The sequence below is a fragment of the Phalaenopsis equestris genome, unplaced genomic scaffold (assembly GCF_001263595.1).
Source record: "Phalaenopsis equestris unplaced genomic scaffold, ASM126359v1 Scaffold196774, whole genome shotgun sequence".
Classification (NCBI taxonomy): Eukaryota; Viridiplantae; Streptophyta; class Magnoliopsida; order Asparagales; family Orchidaceae; genus Phalaenopsis; species Phalaenopsis equestris.
The window spans coordinates 1-1,655 of record NW_018216723.1 but is presented as its reverse complement, the minus strand read 5'-3'; the positions used below and the strand labels follow the sequence as shown (position 1 = coordinate 1,655).

The 1,655-nt window shown below is 46.5% G+C and overlaps 1 protein-coding gene across 1 annotated transcript; it reads right to left on the bottom strand.

Annotated features, from left to right (window-relative positions):
* Nucleotides 1-260: 260 nt before the first annotated feature.
* On the bottom strand, nt 261-1,651 carry LOC110035212 (probable galactinol--sucrose galactosyltransferase 6; the record flags this gene model as incomplete). Its single annotated transcript, XM_020739445.1, has 2 exons — nt 261-494; nt 585-1,651. Coding segments are annotated over 2 exons (1,281 nt in total), but the record flags the coding sequence as incomplete, so codon positions are not given.
* Nucleotides 1,652-1,655: the final 4 nt, after the last annotated feature.

Here is a 1,655-nt window from a genome sequence, read left to right as displayed (position 1 = left end):
GTATTTACATATCTAACACCTAAACTTTGCTTCTTTACATTATATGATCCAAATATTTCATATCACATAAAACATACTACTAGTGTAACTTTTAAAAAATCAAATACACCTTTTCATCCATATGTAAGGAGGCATAAACATAAAAATTAAAGTTTACGCATTAGATATGTAAATACATAAGAATTAAACTGTATGTAGGTTAATCTTTCAAACATTTTTCATATAAATACTTTCATTTGCATCAAATTTTCACAAAAAAGAAAAAAAAGTTTCCAAGCACTCACCTAACATAAACCGGGCCGCCACTGATAGCACGAGCCGACGCATGGAACTCACCAGCCGGATGAAGGGAATGGAACATATCCCAGTCGGGAACCATAAACTCCCCAAGGAAAACGCTATTAAATGCCACAGATGCAATGTGAATGGTATGTGAAACCGGATCCCTAGGATAGAAATCATCTGACGCTCGCACCACCGCTGTCTGCTTCGCACTGGTATTTCATCAAACACCAAATCTACATACAACAGTCCTAACACAAAACTCAAAAACTAAAAAATGGAAAAAGAAGATTGAAACTAACCAGTAGAGCGCATCAGTGTGGTGGCACATACAGGCAATGCACCCATTATCACGAAAATTTTTCGCAATGGATGCGTCGAGTGCATGGTGGTACTGTCTCGCAAGCTCCACTCGACCACCATGGCCGGTGCCAAGCGTTTCCAGAATGGACTGCACATCCACCTTGACCCCATCAACGCCGATGACTGCGAGATAGCTGTGTAACTCATTGTAGAACTTGTGAACACTCTTAGGGTCCATTAACCCAAGGCCTTGCAAGGTGAGTATATCTGATTTCATCCATGGCTCGTTCTCTGCAACACCAGGTGAGATCTTTGGGTACTGAATGGTTGACTTGAAATCCGCCATTCCTTGCGCTCCAGGCTGAACTCCGCCCCAATATCCGGCGAGCGCGTGCCAAACATAAACGTATTTGAGCCCATACTTCTCCTTCGCCCTCGAAACCATGGATTTCATACTCTCGAACTTGTTATTCTCTTTAGTCCCGATAAGCCGGGGCAATGAGTTTTCCTTCGGAGATGCTTTATCGGATTCAACGGATTGCCAGCCATCGTCTATGATGACAAATTTCGGTGGCGCGCCGCCGGAGATGAGACTGTGAAGACCGGCTTCGACGCCGGATTGAGTGACATCCTGGTAGAAGGCGTCCCAGGTACACCATCCGAAAAAATCAACGATCGCCGGAACGCGCTTCTCCTCACGAAGGCGAAAGGTTTTGAGATGGGATTTGACGACGCCAACTGCGCCGGTGATTGCAGCGAAGGGGTCGGAGACGGCGGTGCCGACGAAGACGGCGTGGGAAAAGTCGGCGGTGCAGATCTCTGCGTCGCCACTTTCGATGCATAGATCCAAGAAATCGTTAGGGTTTCCTTGAAGGGAAGCTCGGAAGGGGCCTTCGAGGATGGGAAGGAAGACGGAGTATGAGGTGTCCGTGTTCTCTTCGTTCTCTGGCCTGTTCTCCACAAGTAGGAATTGTGTTTCGCAGGGTATCTCTGCTCCTCTGTTCCCCATCTTTTGCGCCATCCACCATAGCTTGAAGCGGAAGCACGCCATGAATCTCGCTTCCCTGAAT